This window comes from Pogona vitticeps, chromosome 5, assembly GCF_051106095.1.
Source record: "Pogona vitticeps strain Pit_001003342236 chromosome 5, PviZW2.1, whole genome shotgun sequence".
Taxonomy (NCBI): Eukaryota; Metazoa; Chordata; class Lepidosauria; order Squamata; family Agamidae; genus Pogona; species Pogona vitticeps.
Genome location: NC_135787.1, coordinates 150,659,394 through 150,677,489, shown reverse-complemented (window position 1 = coordinate 150,677,489; position 18,096 = coordinate 150,659,394). Strand labels below are relative to the sequence as shown.

Below are 18,096 nucleotides of genomic sequence, written 5' to 3'. Positions count from 1 at the left end.
GTCTGGTGGTCTCAACTTCATGATAAAGTTCTGGTTTGTAAACCCTAAAATTCCAGTGGATGGTGCCTGGTTCAATTGGATGGGAAGCGTGATTTACTCCACTTCTGTGTTATGTTGGTTTATGAAGGGGTCCATTTTTTAATATACATTTAAACTTTAGTCCATGACAATACCCTGTCCACCAACATAAACAAGCTATAAAATCTATTTCTCAGATTCTGAGGCAAAAATTGATTGAAATTAACATAGTACCTTCTGAGTTGAGGAACCAAGCAATAGTGAATGAGTGGAATCCTCTAGGAATTCATTTAATTGTCACATATTCTACAATAATATGTTGACAGCTATGGATGTTATCCAAACATCACTTTAAAATGCATCTATGAACATGTAGGAATACCATAACCACCATGGAAACCATTTCCATGAGACATCATGTTACAGTTTTACTAAAATGTTGCAAATGTTCAAAATCAGATATGAAAGCATTTCTTTGGGAAACTTCTTTTCTAGAAATGCATTTTTTAAAACTGTTTTGCTTAATTAGTATTTTTGACTATGTACTACAGCCATAATTTTCATAGATCTAATATATATGATTAAAACTCTAAATTTTCTTACCAGAGGCTTTCTCTTCTCTTCCCACCCCAAACCTTAGACTTAAGAGAGAATGAAACTATGTATTTTGCTGTTTAAGAAGTGCTAAGGAATGTGCATATGATGTTATTACCTTCCTTTTCCCAGAACATACTCAAGTGTAGTATGCACAACAGAAGGGGATCAAACAGCATAATGAATATATGCTGCTTGTCCAATAGAAATGCTTCTTTGTATAAGTGTTGTCCTTTACAAATGGGGAAGGCAACAAACAGTAATAATCAAAATAATGCATTGCTTTTGTTGCCAGTTCATTTCCCCTCTGCTGTACTTTTGCATTGCAGAAGATTAGACCTCAGGGCAGCAACTGGGTAACCGAGTCAACCTTGTAAATAATATTATTTCCCAAGCTGTTTTCTTTAAAAACGGCAAGGCCATTTATGTTTGATTTTTTTAGGTCTGGTAAGCTCACTATACTGCTTGTAAGCTCTTCAGAATTCTTACCCTTCATTCACAATCTTTTCCTAGAAACAGACAATAAGTCATGAGGGAAGATAAAATGAATTTGAATGAGGAAGAAATCTATTTCTCCTGCTTTTGTAGCAAATTCTATAATATTAACAAACAATTAAGTTAATAGGATCATTTTATTTTTATTTTTAGGGGTTTTTTTTGCCATCCTCATCTCTGAGCAATAGACATGATATGATTCATGTTAGTCAGAAGAGGTCTCCTGTCTTACACTCTTCATGCTTGCTTGCAACTCAGCTGTGTGTTAACGGTTAACTGGGATGCTTAGCATAATCACTCTGCTAGTCTGTAGAAAAGGGAGGTGATTATCACTAAGAACAGATGGGCAGGGTCGGAACCATTGCCAGATCCTGTACCAGCTCCATTTCATTGTAGGTTGTTTTAGCTTCTTTTTGAAACCAAAGTCCGGGTTTCATTTTTCTGGCATTTTATTTTTATTCCAAGAACTCTCTCAACTAAATGTTCTTGACTGATGACATCCTAGCTAAGCTCACAAATGTAGGCATGGAGGATTTACATGCTGTCAGTCTTCTCTTTGAATGGATGGGACAGATGTCATTTTATACAGCAGAATCAGTGCAATGTATGGAAGGATTTGTCTGTTAGCAGAGTGCTTTGCTCTGCCTCTTTCTGTAGCTCATTGTGGATTGTACTGTGCCTGCAAGCAGAAATGATTTTCTCTGATATGAGCACTGTCTCTGGGTCCCCCAAGGTACATCCTCCAAATGGAACACGGTTTTATACTTTCCAGGTAAGTAGGCTTCAATTGGTGAACTTATCAGTAAGTTAATTGGTGTGAAAAGTTTTACAAAGTGTATTGTAAATGGGATGCCAGGGTTCTTATTGTTCAACAGTAAATATTGAAAATAATGTAGCAATGGCATGTAGTAAAGTGAAGGTTACCTGTAATGTTAGATAAAATTAGGGGGAAATGCAGGATCATTTTTCAGGGAAAGGGGTAGAAAGGCAGAGGTCGTCTCTAAGGTAGAAGTGCATTTTTTGGAATTCTGGTTAGTTACAAGAGCATCTCTGACACAGTTAGAAAGTGCTAATGGTGTCAAATATCTTTATGAAAGTTTGCATGCTGCTTTCTGAGAGAGAAAGTGATGATCTTTGCCACTTTAAACAGACAGCTAATAATGCTTGGTGGTTTGGTTTGGTTTGGTTTAAATTCTGGGCATTTTGGATATGAGGAACAGGTAGGCATGCATTACAAATGCACAGTATGTATCCACTGAAAGCCTGTCAGGGTTTCCAGTTTGCAGCCAAGTTCAGCCAGAATGAATGGAATTCTCCTCTGTGCTGCAAAAAAAGGTAAGAAACTGTGTCTCATTTCTTACCGCCTTTGAGATGCAAAGCTGACTTTTTTTTTCATTCAGTGTGAAAAACTTGAATCCTTATTGCTATGGTTTTAAGAGAAATAAGTGACACCTCCCCCACCTTCCATTATCCAGGAGAAACGAGGAACAAATAAGTACTAGAAATGAGCTCTACAGCAGTCCATCTTTCCACAGCAATCCACACACACATCATTATTTAAAATGCCAATACCTCTTTCATTTCATCATCTTTATGAGCTCAGGATTAAAATAAAGCTCCCCATGTTTCATTTTGAATCCATTGTTGTTTTGGCAGTAACAAAGTAATCATCTGTGATGAGTCTTTAATGCTATAATGTGTTACAGCAGAAATTATTCTTAAAAGAAAAAAAAATATGGAATCAACTGAGTTATGGCAAAATCTGTATCATGCAGAACAATTTATTGCTTATTGCCACAATTGACTCTGAAAGTATTTGGATATAATTCTCTCTCTCTCTCTCTCTCTCTCTCTCTCTCTGTGTGTGTGTGTGTGTGTGTGTGTGTGTGTGTGTGTGTGTGTGTTTCAGGTCATATTCCTCTCCTCTATTGTGGTGCTATTTTTAAATATGCTATCCTGTCCTTTTCTTCACTGATATCTACTGATAGCTCAGGGCTATGTTGAAACAGTTTGCTGTCTTCCTCACAGTGATGCTCTGCTGATTTTGGCAGTGATACAGAGACATAAGCCTTCCAGGACTGGTCATTTACAGATTTGTTATTTCCTCCTATTTCCCCAGGTGCACAACTAAACTCTCCTTACAGTTTTCTAATAGGGTGCCCATAGGTTTGCAATGCATGATATCCTATCTTCACTTGCTTCCACTACTGTCCCAAACATATTTAACTCATTAATTTCAAATGAGATACATTTTTCAAAGAATACAACTGTAACTGAGCCTCCTCCAGCCTGGTGCTTCTAGTTGTGTTGGTCTACAACTTCCAAGACTCACAGCCAGGCTTGAGACCTGGGGATGGCAGATTGTATCACTCTGCAAATCTAGACAAGGCCAGCTTTGAGAAAGCTGTTATGATATTTCACCCAGCTATGGAAATAACAATACAACCGAACAAAAAAAGTGTAAACTAGGCCCCCGGAGGAAGTTAGAGGACATTTTCTCAGGGATTTGTATGTAACATTGCTTCCCATTTCCTTCTAGGGAGACATGAATAAGAAAGAGGCTTCTCTATTCTTCCTTGGTGGCATTTCAAGCATTATAAAACTTATTGGTCCAGATCTTATTGGGATGCCATCTTGCCAGTATAACAAAGCTTTTCTGCCATAGTTACACAAGATCCCTCGATTGGACAAGCATTGCCTTTATGCAATCAAAAATTGTTGATACACTGTCCAGTTTACGCTTGTGGAAGGAAGTTGTATAGTGGCGGTGGGGGAAGTGATGGTCAGCACATGAGGTGCATGTATGTAAAAGATCCTGTTAAGTGTGAGAAATCATGAAGTTTATATTGAACTCAAAAGCATATCCCAAATCCAAGTGCGATGATTCAGCATATTTCCCTGTATTGCATTCTAAATGCTTTGGTGCTGGTTATAGTATACAGTATCCTTCTCCCATATAATGTCTGCCTGCTTGTCATCTGTCTGGCTACCTGATTGATTGATGAGACATGCACCAGGAAGTTCTTTCCTCTTTGAAAATAGTCCCCTATCATGGTCTATCACAAAATGATTCTGAAACTCCCACAGAGTTGCCAACATATCTTGCTAAACAATGCTTTGTTTAGATGTACAATGATATATAAAGTTTCCTCCTTGACCCTTCAGATATTCCAGCTCCTGCTTTGATTCCAAATCTGTTTTTCTTCAGAGGAAAAAAAAGGATATTGCTGCAGTGGTCAGATTTTATTATAGGATAAGGCTTCTCCACCTGTGTTTTTGCTGTGGATGTGCCTGTAAACCTAATCAGGCCTCCATAAAAGGGTTCGTCTGAATGTGTGAGGAGGGGGAGATGTCTATTGCTATTTGTGTGTGAAAAGCAACATTCTGAAAAACAGGTAGATTGTCATCACACACACACACACAGTAGAACATGAGCATAGTAGGACATGAGCAGCCAAAGGTACGTATACGTAAGCTCTAACTTCCATCTGTGTCTGAACACTGAAGGCAGGAAATCTGGGAGGGGAACAACTTTGGCCTGGATTTGCTTGGCAGAGCAAGCAAATGTTAGGCCTTTATAAGGTTATATGTTCTCACCTGAGCTGCTACTACCATATCACATAGCATTAGCTCCTGAGGAAAATCTGTGACCCTTCAGATTCATAGGACTGCAGATGACAGGTGGTTTAGCCACTGGTGAGAAATCATGGCATGGACTTCCATGGCTTTCCAGCAGTATCTGGGAGCAGTATGCTGACTGCCATCCTTCTTCCATTCAGTTGGGGATTAGATGAATCAGAAAGTACAAAAAGGCACCTACAATAAATTATTTACTGAGAACCCTGTTTTCCTGAGTGGCCGCCAGTGTAGCAAATAAGAGGAATTTTTGTCTGTGGAAGGAGAGAGGCAATCTCAGAAATTAACCTTCTTTTCATGCAGTGCCTATGTTGGATACTACCCACTTGGGTCTAAGCTCTAATGTTTAGGATCAACATCTTGATTTTCTGATGGTTATTGAACACCACTGTGATTTTTTTTTGTCTAATCTGTGAATGTAAGATAAATATTCTATTGTTTTGCCCAGTGGCTGTTAGGAGACTATTTTGTCTATTAAAGATAACAATAAATGGTAATAGCATATTTTTGTTCGTACTGTAAAGAAATACCTGTTTTTATCTATTTTTATCTTTTTGTATCTATGAATCTTGTCACTAGCTTGTCTTTGATTCTTGATCATTGTGATTCTTGATTGTATTTATTCAGTGATGCATTATGGGTCCCCGGACATCTGGATATGATAGTGTGTTACTTTTAAAATATAGCTTTACAGTTTCACAGAACTTCCTCTTTTTTGGATATATAATTAAAAGATGTTTAGACTAGAGTATACATATTTTGTTGAGAATGAGGTCAACAACAATTAATGGAACCATTCCTTGAATCCCACAAAAATGTCTCTAGCAGTTGAACTTTATGCTGTGGCAAATGAGTACACACACAAAATTTCAAGAATGGCTGCTTCAGAAGAACATTACAACTTGTCCCAGCATATGTAAACAGCAGAACAGCTTTTGCCTTCAGATGTTAATTGCAGAAGTCCTACGCTGGTGATTGCAGGCTCAGCATGAGTGAATCATTGTACAATAGTTCTCAGATTGGGTTAGTTTACACACCTTTTCATGTGCTGAAGATTCTTTGGATTAGAGTTGTGCCAATGTGCTAGAAATATTATAATGAATTCAAATGCTCTAAAAACACTGTGGCTCACTGCTTGCACTGTAAGGTGGCTCTGCACTGCAGTCATGTGTGTGTTGTGAACTGAGTAATGGGGATGGACTCAATCAGAATTTTAAAGGATCACCTTCTGCTTCCTAACAAGCAGCCCTATGATTGCAACTGAGCACATGCTCACGATTCTTTAATAATTGTGTGTATCCAAAACATGTTACATTGGCAAGGACCCAACAGTGTTCTCTTTTCCTCCCTTTATTTCCATTGTTTTCATCATAAGAAAAAGGAGGACAATTTTTTTCCTTCTATATTTTCCTGGCTCCTTCAAAACTTTCTCTGTAGGGATGGGAAAGTCTTTGGGCACATTTTCCAGCACCATAGTGGGCTACAATGGAAAGAAAGAAGGAAGTCCCAATAAAAGTGATGGAAACAGTGTAATCCATCAGAACCACACAGTTAGATCCTTGCTGTAGAACTGGAGTGCCAAACCTTACAGTAAGATATGGTTGACTCTAAGATAATTGGTGGAATATAAGAAATATTCAATTTTTTTACTTATATAAATTCACGATAGCTCTTTCTCTTGTTCTCTGACTGCTTTGCTTTCCCAAATATCTTAATTACCAAATACAAAAATTAAGATCGCAATGAGTCAGTTTCCTAAACTGCAGTTCTGTAAATGTATATGTAGCCTGAAATTTGAAAATGCTTCTGCTAGTGTTCTATTTTTACTCATAAAATGCCAATAAGTAATACTGTTAAAATAATCCTACATCACACTTGCATATTATTCAGTATCCTCTTCCAGCAAAGTTTATATGCACTTGAAATAGAATAAGATATTGCTGAACACATAAGGCATATGACTCATATTTTCTTTATATAAAATTTCTGCATTAGGCAAAGCCAAAGGTATTGTGGATTTCTTTATAATATTTATTATTATTATTTCTTTATAATACTTATTCTTTTCAATACTGATTTAATTACAGGTCAATAAAATTCATGCATTTTGGCAAAATATTGCATCTGTATGTATTTTATTACTTTCTTGATATTTTAGTTCTTTGCGCCAATCACTGTCTTATATCCTCTTGAGTACAGTTAAAACACATAGAATCACTGTATTTTAGACACTCATTGATTAAAAACTCTGTAAGATAATGGCAGTTTCTTCATAAGTATTCATAATCAGAATCTCTTCTTTTTGCATAATTATTTTTCCCCTGATGGTTATGTTAATGTGACCATTTTCTTGCAAATTAGTTTTAATGTTTATGAAATTAAATTTTAATTTGCAGCATGAATGAAAGTGAATAAATGCAACCTCAACTGAGGGGGATGATGTTCTCCTAAAAACTGCATGCTTTAATGTTGTTTCACATGCTTTATAGAATACTAGATATTCTAGAGGCTATTTATTACTTATTTATTTCTTAATTATTTAAATGATTGTATTTAGAGCTGTGTGTTTTAACTCATACACAGTCATACCTGTATATAAATGCTCTTAACTTGAAATGATTCCTGTGAACTTTTGATCCTGCTTTATCAAAAGCTGAACTGCTTGATAAGATCAGAACTGTAAAGGATGATCCCTTGGGGTATACCCAGTCAAAGCAATTAAAGTGGAAAGCTTAGAGAGGGTACACACAACAGCATGTATATGCTGTGTAGCAACTGTTTGATATCTGTGCCACAGTACAATTTTTTAAAAATACTGGTATTTTCCAAAGAAATTAATATTGAATATTTCAGAATGTCCGCACCGATCATTGTTCTTTTGCTCAGTGCAATATTTTCCATTTGTAAATAAAATAACAGTGCCATATGTTCCAACAGGGCTTGTGAACACTATCCTACTAGCTAGAAAGAGGCTGTTGTGATATATTATTTGTGCACTGGATTTACTAATGCTTCCATATTGCAAGTATCTTTCTAGCCTTTCTTTGGGCATTCTCACCATGTGCATAAAGAACAGGATTGCATATGGTGTTTCTGCCCTCATGCTAAGTGTAATTATTTCAATATCAGAAAAGACTGTGTACTTCCATGTTCTCAGTGGCACAAGGAATAACGTCTGCACCGTTATATGAAGGTAACCTATGTTCTGAACTACAGAGGGCTATGTATAGGCCATAAGCGGAACCTGTAACATCAGTTGTACTCTTCACCTATGTTCAGTTTATACAGATTTAGTTTCTAAAAATAACTTATGTCTACATTTGTGTGCTCAGAAATGACAGCTGAATTTTTCTCCTTGTTACTACGATGATGTTTGGGAGGCCCTGGAACTGTAGTTAAAAGGCATAACATTTACAAGTTCTTTCAGAAATGGGCAGAACTTGAATTCTTGGATGGATTTTCAATAGAAGCATGTAGTATTGTACCCTTTAATCCATAACCTTATTTCTCCACCATGATCTTGAACAGCTGCGTTTTTCATCAGTTTTTAATGCTTAGGGTCTACTTAACGGAATTTATGTCTGAGAGAAAGTGGGGTTTTGTTTTGTTTTTGCATTTAGGCAATGGTGTCCAGCTAAATATGAAAGTGTAGAACTGATGTCATTCCTAATAGCCAACATAAGGAGAGTCCAAAAATGCACAGTGCTGAATTACTTTATAGTACAGGGGGCTCCTTCATGGATTGCTGCCTTGTCGTGGCGAAGGGGCTTGAGTAACTCAGAGAAGCTATGGGCTATGCCGTGCAGGGACACCCAAGACGGACAGGACATAGTGGAGAGTTCCGACTAAACGCAATCCACCTGGAGTAGGAAATGGCAAGCCACTCCAGTATCTTTGCCAAGAACGCCCCATGATCAGAAACAAAAGGCTAAAAGATATGACGCTGGAAGATGGGCCCCTCAGGTCGGAAGGCGTCCAACATGCTACTGAGGAAGAGCGGAGGACAAGTACAAGTAGCTCCAGAGCTAATGAAGTGGTTGGGCCAAAGCCGAAAGGACGCTCAGCTGTGGACGTGCCTGGAAGTGAAAGGAAAATCCAATGCTGCAAAGAAGAATACTGCATAGGAACCTGGAATGTAAGATCTATGAACGTTGGGAAGCTGGAGGTGGTCAAACAGGAGATGGCAAGAATAAACATCGACATCCTGGGCATCAGTGAACTAAAATGGACAGGAATGGGCGAATTCAGCTCAGATGATTATCATATCTACTATTGTGGACAAGAATCCCGTAGAAGGAATGGAGTAGCCCTCATAGTCAACAAAAGAGTGGGAAAAGCTGTAATGGGATACAATCTCAAAAATGATAGAATGATGTCAATACGAATCCAAGGCAGACCATTCAACATCACAATAATCCAAGTTTATGCACCAACCAGCATTGCTGAGGAGACTGAAATTGAACAATTCTATGAAGATTTACAACACCTTCTAGAACTGACACCAAAGAAAGATGTTCTTCTCATTCTAGGGGACTGGAATGCTAAAGTAGGGAGCCAAGAGATAAAAGGAACAACAGGGAAGTTTGGCCTTGGAGTTCAGAATGAAGCAGGACAAAGGCTAATAGAGTTTTGTCAAGAGAATAAGCTGGTCATCACAAACACTCTTTTCCAACAACACAAGAGGCAACTCTATACATGGAAATCACCAGATGGGCAATATCGAAATCAGATTGATTATATTCTCTGCAGCCAAAGATGGAGAAGCTCTATACAGTCAGCAAAAACAAGACCTGGAGCTGACTGCGGTTCTGATCATCAGCTTCTCATAGCAAAATTCAAGCTTAGACTGAAGAGACTAGGAAAAACCACTGGGCCACTCAGGTACAATCTAAACCAAATCCCTTATGAATACACAGTGGAAGTAAAGAACAGATTTAAGGAACTAGATTTGGTGGACAGAGTGCCTGAAGAACTTTGGATAGAGGCTCGTAACATTGTCCAGGAGGCAGCAACGAAAACCATCCCAAAGAAAAGGAAATGCAAGAAAGCAACGTGGCTGTCCAACGAGGCCTTAGAAATAGCAGAGAGGAGAAGGGAAGCAAAATGCAAGGGAGATAGGGAAAGTTACAGAAACTTGAATGCAGACTTCCAAAGAATAGCAAGGAGAGACAAGAGGGCCTTCTTAAATGAACAATGCAAAGAAATAGAGGAAGATAACAGAAAAGGAAAGACCAGAGATCTGTTCAGGAAAATTGGACATATTAGAGGAACATTTTGCGCAAAGATGAACATGATAAAAGACAAAAATGGAAGGGACCTAACAGAAGCAGAAGATGTCAAGAAGAGGTGGCAAGAATACACAGAGGAATTATATCAGAAAGATTTGGATATCCCGGACAACCCAGACAATGTAGTTGCTGACCTTGAGCCAGACATCCTGGAGAGCGAAGTCAAGTGGGCCTTAGAAAGCCTGGCTAACAACAAGGCCAGTGGAGGTGATGGCATTCCAGTTGAACTATTTAAAATCTTGAAATATGATGCTGTTAAGGTGCTACATTCAATATGCCAGCAAGTTTGGAAAACTCAACAGTGGCCAGAGGATTGGAAAAGATCAGTCTACATCCCAATCCCAAAGAAAGGCAGTGCCAAAGAATGCTCCAACTACCGTACAATTGCACTCATTTCGCACGCTAGCAAGGTTATGCTCAAAATCCTGCAAGGTAGGCTTCAGCAGTATGTGGACCGAGAACTCCCAGAAGTACAAGCTGGATTCCGAAGAGGCAGAGGAACTCGAGACCAAATTGCTAACCTGCGCTGGATTATGGAGAAAGCCAGAGAGTTCCAGAAAAATATCTACTTCTGCTTCATTGACTATGCGAAAGCCTTTGACTGTGTGGACCACAGCAAACTATGGCAAGTTCTTAAAGAAATGGGAGTGCCTGACCACTTTATCTGTCTCCTGAGAAACCTATATGTGGGACAGGAAGCAACAGTTAGAACTGGTCATGGAACAACTGATTGGTTCAAAATTGGGAAAGGAGTACGGCAAGGCTGTATATTGTCCCCCAGCTTATTTAACTTATATGCAGAATACATCATGCGGAAGGCTGGACTGGAAGAAACCCAAGCCGGAATTAAGATTGCCGGAAGAAATATCAACAACCTCCGATATGCAGATGATACCACTCTGATGGCAGAAAGTGAGGAGGAATTAAAGAACCTTGTAATGAGGGTGAAAGAGGAGAGTGCAAAAAACGGTCTGAAACTCAACATCAAAAAAACTAAGATCATGGCCACTGGTCCCATCACCTCCTGGGAAATAGAAGGGGAAGATATGGAGGCAGTGTCAAATTTTATCTTCCTGGGCTCCATGATCACTGCAGATGGAGACAGCAGCCCTGAAATTAAAAGGCGCCTTCTTCTTGGGAGGAAAGCGATGACAAATCTTGACAGCATCTTGAAAAGCAGAGACATCACCTTGCCAACAAAAGTCCGAATAGTCAAAGCTATGGTTTTTCCTGTCGTGATGTATGGAAGTGAGAGCTGGACCATAAAGAAAGCAGACCGCCGAAGAATTGATGCCTTTGAATTGTGGTGCTGGAGGAGGCTCTTGAGAATCCCCTGGACTGCAAGGAGAACAAACCTATCAGTTCTAAAGGAAATCAACCCTGAATGCTCACTGGAAGGACAGATCCTGAAGCTGAGGCTCCAGTACTTTGGCCATCTCATGAGAAGAAAAGAGTCCTTGGAAAAAACCTTGATGTTAGGAAGGTGTGATGGCAAGAGGAGAAGGGGACGACCGAGGATGAGATGGCTGGACAGTGTCTGCGAAGCAACCAACATGAACCTGACACAACTCCGGGAGGCAGTAGAAGACAGGAGGGCCTGGCGTGCTCTGGTCCATGGGGTCACGAAGAGTCGGACACGACTAAACGACTAAACACACACACAGGGGGCAGGTATGTTATGAAGTTAATAGCCCTTAATTGCTCATTCAAGACCAAATAGTTTGCATTATGAGAGGAATAGCTTACATGAATATACTGTTCATGGGAACATTCGTTCCTTCCAGCTACTATTAGGTCTTCAGCCATGCTGAGAGTGAGGTGAAGAATAGAGTGAGGTGATGAGCCTTGCCTCCATGCACTCTTTTCAATAGTCTTATTCTTTAAACTATTGGTATTTACAACATTCTGTATTTCTGTCCTTTTCTTGCACAAGTTGGTCATTTTAGTTCTAGTGGAATCATGTGTAATTCTGTGGCTTGGTCAGGTGAGAATTCTCCAAATGCACACCAGAGATGGAAAATACATCCCATTCTCTGGGATGTATTTTCTTCCATATAGTTCAGCATTAGTGTAGCCAGACATCTTTTGGAGCCCATACTGCAAACAGTGTCTCTTCTCAAACTGGCTGCTTGTTCATAATCTCTCTCCCTTTTCTGTCATGATCTGCTCCTCAGTTTGGGATGTTGGTGATACAGTGGCAGCTTGGAGAGGAGGACAAGCCAATACTAGTGCTCACATAGTCACCTCCTTAGGAATGGGATTGTAGATAATCAGTGGTGAATAAAGGCAGAACTTGAAATTAACCCTGCTTTTATATGAACAGACCTAAAATAAATAATCCTGTCTCTAAAAATGATTTTCTATGTACATTGTTATTCCAGTAAAGTAGATACTGTGAACAGAATCAGGGCGTTTATGAAGTAGATACATTTCAAATTATGTTTTTGTTCGCTTGTGCCAGCCAGCCAGATGCCTACATGTATTTTCCTTGTTCTTACCTTTTTTGCAGGTTTTAAGTTGTGCCCAGATACCTGTCTCTATGTTTTTTTCTGTATTCAACTAACTTGTTGAAAGTGTTACACTTTTTCTTTTAAAATGTAACACAGTTTAGCTCCTTCTTATAAGTCACCTTGTCTCACATACCATAGTTTCCCAGTTAAAGGAAGAAGGTGCAAGCCATTACGTTTGGAACACTTTGTGCTTTTTCTGTTGTGTATTGGCAGACTCCCAACAGAGTTCATCCTGTATGTTGCAGGAAAAGGGGGCTCTGTTTATCTTGGACAGATAAAGGAGGTTGAGGTGGCGGCAGCTATTAGTTTAAGGTTTTGGGATACCAAGTAAATTCCCCGTTAGCTTTTCATACAGGCTGGCAGGGAATAGAAGCTTTGCATACAGTATACCATTTGTGAAGTATGGAGGGAGCATTCCTTCCGTGTTTCGGTCCTAGGGTGCTCCCAGGTGCCCCCTCCTCCAAAGCTAGCATTTGCTTTGAAAGGAAATCCTGAGTGTTGTTTAATATGATGGCTCAAAGAAGGTGAATGTTCAGTGTTCAAATTTGTCATGTCATCTACATGTTTTAACATCAGCTAGTATTAAGCAGTTACATTAATTAGGCTGCCTCTTTCATATAATGTGGTTTGGTGGAACTAAAGATACATTGAGCCTCACCACCAGGGTCTCATGCTCTGTTTTCATGAGTCAGCTGATAAGCCTTCACTGGACAGATTCTAAAAGAGGACTGAGTCTTACTTCAGGATTTCTTTTATCCACCCAAAAAGTAATAGCCGGTATTTACTGATGCCCTTTACCATAACAAACATATGACAACAAACTTAAATCCAGCAGGGCAAAATGGAATAAATATGTCTGCATTGTGGGTAGCATTTTAAGCAAGGGCATAGTGGCAATATTATTCTCATATTTTGAAATACTGTGAGGCTGGCATTCATTTATATATCCTGCATGAAAAACAACTGAAATGTGTTTATAGTGGTGTCCAAATACTTTGAAATGTTGTGTGAATGTTCTTCATCAATCATGACATATAAGTGAAATGTGCTTTCAGTACATCATTCACAGTGAATCTGTTAGATTCATTAAGCAAAACAAAAAATTATGGAGAATTACTCTGTCATGCAGAGTAGTTCTTTAAGGCTTTGGTTAGGAATTGTCCTTAATTCTGAGACATTCCTCAGTCACTCAATTTTAAACCCAAATATTCAAAGATACCTGTCAGATTAGGGCTACTTCTGGACAAGTGTACTATGGTTCATTCTCCAACATTTTACAAGAGGCACTTTTTCAGTGATTTTAAAAATAAAACATTTAAATGAAATGTTACTTAACTTAAAGAGTGTTATAGTACTATGCCATTGTAATGCTTCAGTGTAATGTATATATAAACAATTTTCTTGTTTCTATAAACAATCGACTAGATGGGCGGGCTATAAATGTAATAAATAAATAAATAAATAAATAAATAAATAAATAAATAAATAAATAAATAAATAAATAAATAAATAAAAATTTTAAAAGACTAACCCATTCTATTTATTGATATTTTTGGCAAATATTTTTTATTTTTATTAATTTTTCATAGGGATAGGGATTGAGGAACGAATAGGGGGACAAGCTAAAAAAAGGGGGAGGGAAGTGTGGGAAAGGGTAAAATTCCAGAGAGCGAAAAAGTATTCTTACATCCACTTATACAGTTATATTAAAAAGGGAAATCATACAAAGAGAAAACAATATAGTGATTGTCCAGAATATCTATAGTTACTAATCTTCCATTTCCTTATATCTTCTCTTTCTCTTTCTTTTTATCTTTAAACTTAATAGTTTTATAAGTTTGATATTATTCTGCCAGGTTTATATCGACTATTCTAAATCAATGTTATAGCCAATATTTTGTGCCCGTTTTATCATATAATCTTGCACTACAAGTACCCTCTTTTATTTTAAATTTACATCATTTGGCCATCTGTAGAACATATTATCTCTATTTTATTATTCTGCCAGTTTTATAATTTTGACTTAATTATTTTAGGCAAATAATTAATGGCAGTGGCCAGAAAAATTTGCATTATGTGTGCATAGCAGGATACCTAATACTAAAATCCCCATTCTTTAAGAATACTGTAGTCCAGTATTGCTGCACATTACATATTTTATTTCATAACACAATGTGGTCTTAGAATGCTATAAAACAATTTATAAAATGTCATATAAGGATTAAAAATTAAAAGAGAAGTTGTAAATACAAAGGGAAGTTAAACATATAGGTTTTGTGAAGTTTGGAGCCAATTATATATTTCACTAATTACAGGAACAAAATATTAAAGGAAGGGGATTAAAGTTAAATGTTTGGCTCCAAATTATGGATTGCTTGCCATTTTATGGTGGTTAAACCACCTTTTTTGCCAACAAATAAATCAAATCTGTTTTGTAGAAGGCATAATTTGCAGGAAATCATGTGTTTGGCTGTTATGATGCAGTATGTTCCTATAAAAATCCTTTCTGCTTCTGTTAGAAACATTAGGATGGTATGCTAATTGGTGTTTTAAGTATTATGCTGCTGATGTTGGATTCAATGCATGAGTGCTTCTGATTTGTTTCTGTGTCAATGCAGGATTAATCCATATATGCAAATAGCTTTGGGCCTGTGGCATTATATTTTACTCACAAACCAGATATTTACACTGTGGGAGATGTGGGCTCAGTGGTGGTTTTACAAACCTCCAGTTCTTGTATTCACACATGATTTTGATAAAGTCCTCAAGAGCTGTAATCATCACCTATCATCCTATATATATAGTGGATGCCGCCCTGTTAAGGGAAGCATGTGTTATTCTCCTCACAAGATGTTACCTCCATCATGCCACAAAACTGTTTCAGCAATGAATTTTTTAAACTGAGAATATCAGAAAGTCGGATACCTCCCTTCTATTCTGATCCTTTCTTTCAACAATCTGACCTGTCTGTATTACCTACCCTGAAGAACAGAGACATCAAGGCAGTCTGTGAGCTTGGAAATTGCTACAAACAAAGTCAACTAGATCAAAAACACTTACCATGGCTCTCTTTTTTGAAAAAGTTCTGAAAATAAAGAAAAAAAGTGTGCTGCATTGTTTCCTGTGATCTTGGATCAGAGCTTGGCAAGTTAACTTTTTAACTTTACCCTGATTAAGAATGGCGATGACGTACAGTTGTAAAATTCCTGTGCCTACTCTAACCCTTCTAAAATCCACTCTCCTCAGGCCTGAAGAAGGCAAATACAGTACTGAAATGGACAACTGAGGACAAGAGCATCATTTCCATTCTGTGACTCAATGACCCATAGGGTCCCTTCCAGCTCTGCAGTTCTAAGATTGCGCTTCTCTCTTGAATTCCACAAGTCCAAGCAGCATGGTTTTGATTATACATGGATTTTTATCAAATAAATACTTTTTCAATAAATAATGTGCTGCTATTTGTTTCCAGGAAGTGGCCTGAGAAAGGTGAGTCTCAGACTTGCCATGGACCCTGCTATTGTTCTTGCAGCAGCCCCCAGTCTGATGGTGGTAGCCCAGCTGGCTCCATCACGTGGCATGGTGGCTCCACAGGGCAACCAGGGAGGGTACAAGGGCATGCCAGGTAGCTGACATGGGCCACGAGAGGTCACAGTAGCACACTGCTGAGTTGGGGCTGGGGAAAAAGATTGCCCTTCTATTCCCCCTCCCCCAATAGAGGCTTTAGTGATGTTTTGGATGGCATAAATGTTATACACAGATTTTGAACTATGTGTGGGAGGGGGCACAATGCCCCACTCCCAAAAAGCAAAAGCAAAGCATGCTGGTTATATACCACCCAATAGCACTTAAAACATTATCTGGGTGGTTTACAAGTTAAACCAGTGTGGTTGAAAGGAGAAGTGCATTATGTTGCCATTTTAATCTTGTTTCCAACGGCCAGTCCTGGCATACAGACCTTGAATTCATTCCTCCATATCATTGACTCTGCATTAATGTTTCTTGTTCTAGCAGTGTGGTCAGTTATTTTGAGTATCACATTGGCTTTCATACATTTTGGTGTGTTGTTTGTGGATCAATATTGCTAAGATTTTTATGTTAAGAACAAGAGTTGTAAAGAAGGGAAAGAAACTTGTAGAAACAGTACAGTTTGGTTAGCTTCCATTGAATTCATAGTAAAAAAAAACATGAGATGAAATTGGTATTCATAGTGGGAGGTAGATACTTCATTTCAAATGCTGGCCCTAAATAGAAAACTGGATTATCTTAGGTAGAACCTGTGGTTCTTAATGGTGAAAGTGTCACAGTAGCAGAACAAATTGTAGCTGATGAAGGGAAGAATTCCAATCCTCACTATCATCACAATCCTCCCTTGGGGAATTTCCTATGGAATGTATCCAATATGTTAGAAAGAAAACTATGAATTTCTCTGGAAACAAACCCAGTTTGCGTCTCCCCCCTCCCCTGATAGTATCTACTGGGCTAAAAATACTGAGAGAGATACAAAGATTAACTTAAATCATAGACTCATAAAATCACAGAATAGTGGAGCCAGAAGGAGCTTCTAAGGCCATCAACCCAGAGAATGCCGGCCATGTGTACCACACAGCTAGAGATGAATGGGCCTGTCAGTTCAGGGCTGAGGGTCTGGTTTTTTCAGGCACCTGTGCTGAAGATATTCATATCCATAGCTCCAGGGATAGAAATGCAAATATCCCATGTCTAATAATGTGTCCTACACTCTGAGATGATTGAGAGCAGAACCTGCCCCTTCTCTGTATGATACTCTTTCAAGTATTTTAATATCATATCTCCCATAAGTCTTATTTTCCCAGGGCTAAACATGCCCAGTTCTTTCATTTTTTTCCTGATAAGAGTTTCCAGTCCTGTGATCATCCTTGTCGCCCTCCTCTGAACTTGTTCAAGTTTGTTAGCATTCTTCTTAAAGTGTGACTTAAACAGTGCCAAACAGAGCTCATAGAAGAGTGTGGAACTCCATAAAACTGAGGACCTAATCCAAGAACTGTTGGACCATATTTACAGTTTCTTATCACATTTCTTTGGAACCAGTAATAGTTTCTTTATGTGATAGGCTTTTTGAAATCCTAAGAAAGAAAAATCTCTTACGATGTGAAAGAGTTTTGCAACAATTTGCAATCCATTTGGTTTCTTCCCTTTACACTCTCAGAGCATAAATCATGTAGAGTTTTGTGAAAATGAAATGAATAGATAAATAATAGGTATAAGTAGAGAAATTTCACTGATCTAGATGGAAGAGTGTAGTCACACTCCCTGTTCACAGTCTGGTGCTTCTTTCAGAGTTACTTCTGCATATCGATATACAGGTAGTGCTGGAGGTTGGGAGGAAAAGCATTTATTGGTTTAGGCTGCTCCACCAGCTGTGAACATACCTAGAGAACATGAATCTACCTCAGTATTTGTCTACACTAGTTGGAACCTCAGTTATGCTGCTATAATGTGCCCTGCATGAGGCTTTTTCATGTGATCCACACACTTTTGCATGTACTAAATGTAATTGCTTATCTGCTTGTTGGGGC

General features: G+C 38.4%; 1 protein-coding gene across 18 annotated transcripts in view; it reads left to right on the top strand.

Annotated features, from left to right (window-relative positions):
- Positions 1-18,096, top strand: part of PPFIA2 (PPFI scaffold protein A2) — a 324,926-nt gene that overhangs the window by 118,621 nt on the left and 188,209 nt on the right. For 7 of the 18 annotated variants that reach the window (XM_078376972.1, XM_073000312.2, XM_078376970.1 and 4 more), the window contains exon 1: positions 134-1,879. The exons of 10 other annotated variants lie outside the window; for them this stretch is intronic. In XM_078376972.1, coding sequence (XP_078233098.1) covers positions 1,646-1,879 — 234 coding nt within the window. In that variant the 5' untranslated portion in view covers positions 134-1,645. Of the gene's footprint in view, positions 1-133; positions 1,880-18,096 lie in introns of those variants that run through there. One more of the 18 variants, XM_020777878.3, reaches the window with a different exon arrangement.